Below are 2,368 nucleotides of genomic sequence, written 5' to 3'. Positions count from 1 at the left end.
TAAGGTTTCGCCCCCCCCCCCCCCCCCCCCCCCCCCCCCCCGCGCCGCCCCCCCGGGCCGCCCGCGACCCGGGAGGGGAGGGGAAAGTCGACCCCCTACAATGTTTCGGTCATAACTCGCTTGTTCAATAGTAGAGTGGAGACGGACATGGAGATACATGGGGAAGCATTTTTATAAGCGTTGAAGGAGCGATGGCGTTAACATTGTTCTTGTTCCTCGCATTCCACATGCCCTCAGCTGCACCCCACAGGCATCTAGCCGTTGGCGCAACCAGCGAGCTGCACTTGCAAGTCTTCCATACCCGTCGTGCGCCAGCACTTCTTCACCTTGTGCAATTTCTCAGCTGCAAATTTTTCTTCTTGAAATGCTGCTGTTGTCTATGCCTGGACCAATTGGATGTTGGGCACCTGCCGAATCAGCAGCCATTTCTCGGCAACCACACACGAACAGAGGAGACGGGGCAACCCACCATTGCCAGCTATAGTAGTTTTCTTCGGGCCATAGGCAAAGAAAATCGCCAGGCCGCAGCGAGTGCGCGTCAACGCAAGGCAAGATGCAATCTGCCAAGGAGCTCGTCCTCCGCTGCCTATGGCTCTGCACGGAGGCGGAAGCCGAGCCCGATCACGCCCTCGCCGCCAGCGACGGCCTGCAGGCGTTCGCCCCCGCCGCCAGCGAGGGCCTGCAGGCGTTCGCCCTCGGCCTGAACAAGCGCCTCGCCGACGACGACGCCGGCAGGAGCGGCAACCTGGTCACGTCGCCGCTGTCCGTCTACGCGGCGCTGGCGCTGGTAGCCGCCGGCGCCCGCGAGGGCACCCTCGACGAGCTGCTCCGCGTCCTTGGCGCGCCTTCCCGGGACTTCCTCGCCGGCCACGTCCGCGCGCTGGCAGAGCATGCCCTCGCCGACGGGTCCCGGACGGGCGGCCCGCGCGTCAGCTTCGCCTGCAGCGTGTGGCACGACGTGACGATGCCCCTCCGCCCCGCCTACCGCGCCACCGCCGCCGAGTCGTACAAGGCCGTCGCCTGCGCCGTCAACTTCCTCCAAAAGGTTAGTGCACATCGGCCGTGACCGTGATCGATCTGTGGCATGGCATGCACTAGTATAGTAATAGTACGTATACGATTGTCATTATGTACGTCGATCGTGGTACGTGCAGCCGGAGGAGGCAAGGGAGCAGATCAACGCATGGGTGGCGGCTGCGACGAACGACCTCATCCCCTCCATCCTCAGCCCCGACGCGCTGTCCAGCCGCACCGTCCTGGTGCTCGCTAACGCCATCTACTTCAAGGGCATGTGGGCGAAGCCGTTCGACAAGGAGCTCACCAAGGACGACAAGTTCCACCGCCTCGACGGCACCGCCGTGGACGCGCCCTTCGTGCGCGGCTTGGGCTGGCACGACATCGCCTGCCACGATGGCTTCAAGGTGCTCCAGCTCCGCTACGTGCAAGGCCACTCCTCGCAGGGCCAGCCGCCGATCTACTCGATGTGTGTCTTCCTCCCCGACGCACGCGACGGGCTGTGGGAGCTCACCGACAAGATCGCCTGCAACCCCGACTTTGTGCGCAAGCACCTGCCGTGTGGCGATGTCATGGTCAGCGATTTCCGGCTGCCTAAATTCAAGGTCAACTTTGGCATGAAAATGGAGGGCATTCTCCAGGACATGGGCCTCAACGAGGCGTTCGAGCCGGGGAAGGCCGACTTGTCCGACATGGCGGAAGACGGCGCAAGGAAGCTGGCGCTGGAGAAAGTAATCCACAGGGCCGTCATCGAGGTGAACGAGGAAGGCACCGAGGCCGCGGCTGCCACCGTTGAGACTGTGACGTTATGTTCTTGGAAAACTAGTGATGCGCCGCATGTGGACTTCGTGGCTGACCATCCGTTTGGCTTCTTCGTCATCGAGGAGGTGTCCGGTGCTACCCTGTTCGCGGGGCACGTCCTTGACCCCACGACCAACTGATGGAGGGAGGAAACTGCATTCATGATTGGATTCTCATTACATCTGCTTTATTACGTTTGCTACATAATTCTATGTATTCATGTTAAATGGTTACATTCACTTCCGATGACCGGGAAACTTTTGCTATGTTTTAGTTGCGTTGCACAAAACAAAGATTCATACGACTCTGCCTTCATTGGAACTAGATGATACCCCTGCTTGTTGCATTGAGAACATGCGGGAATTGGTTGCAATATATTGACGCGCCCCCGTGGGCTTCCCTGAGCCCAGCTAGCTTTGGAAAGAAGTTCTCGTCAAAGCTATCTTTATTAATATGAAATCATTGTTATATCAAGTTTACTCAAACCCAAAACCAGGAGATTCATGCTGAGTAAATAGGCAAGTTTTCGACTAATTTAATCCAAAGATAAATC

General features: G+C 58.7%; 1 protein-coding gene across 1 annotated transcript; it reads left to right on the top strand.

The window, feature by feature from the left end:
* The first annotated feature begins 429 nt into the window (after positions 1-429).
* LOC109734539 (putative serpin-Z6A) lies at positions 430-2,163 on the top strand. The gene is made up of 2 exons (XM_020293746.3): positions 430-1,045; positions 1,155-2,163. The coding sequence occupies exons 1-2, from the start codon at positions 554-556 to the stop codon at positions 1,953-1,955; spliced, it is 1,293 nt and encodes a 430-aa protein (XP_020149335.1). The 5' UTR covers positions 430-553; the 3' UTR covers positions 1,956-2,163.
* The last annotated feature ends 205 nt before the right edge of the window (positions 2,164-2,368 follow it).

Source organism: Aegilops tauschii, chromosome 4 (genome assembly GCF_002575655.3).
Source record: "Aegilops tauschii subsp. strangulata cultivar AL8/78 chromosome 4, Aet v6.0, whole genome shotgun sequence".
NCBI lineage: Eukaryota > Viridiplantae > Streptophyta > Magnoliopsida > Poales > Poaceae > Aegilops > Aegilops tauschii.
The sequence above is the reverse complement of the archived record's forward strand: the minus strand, read 5'-3'. Positions and strand labels throughout refer to the sequence as shown.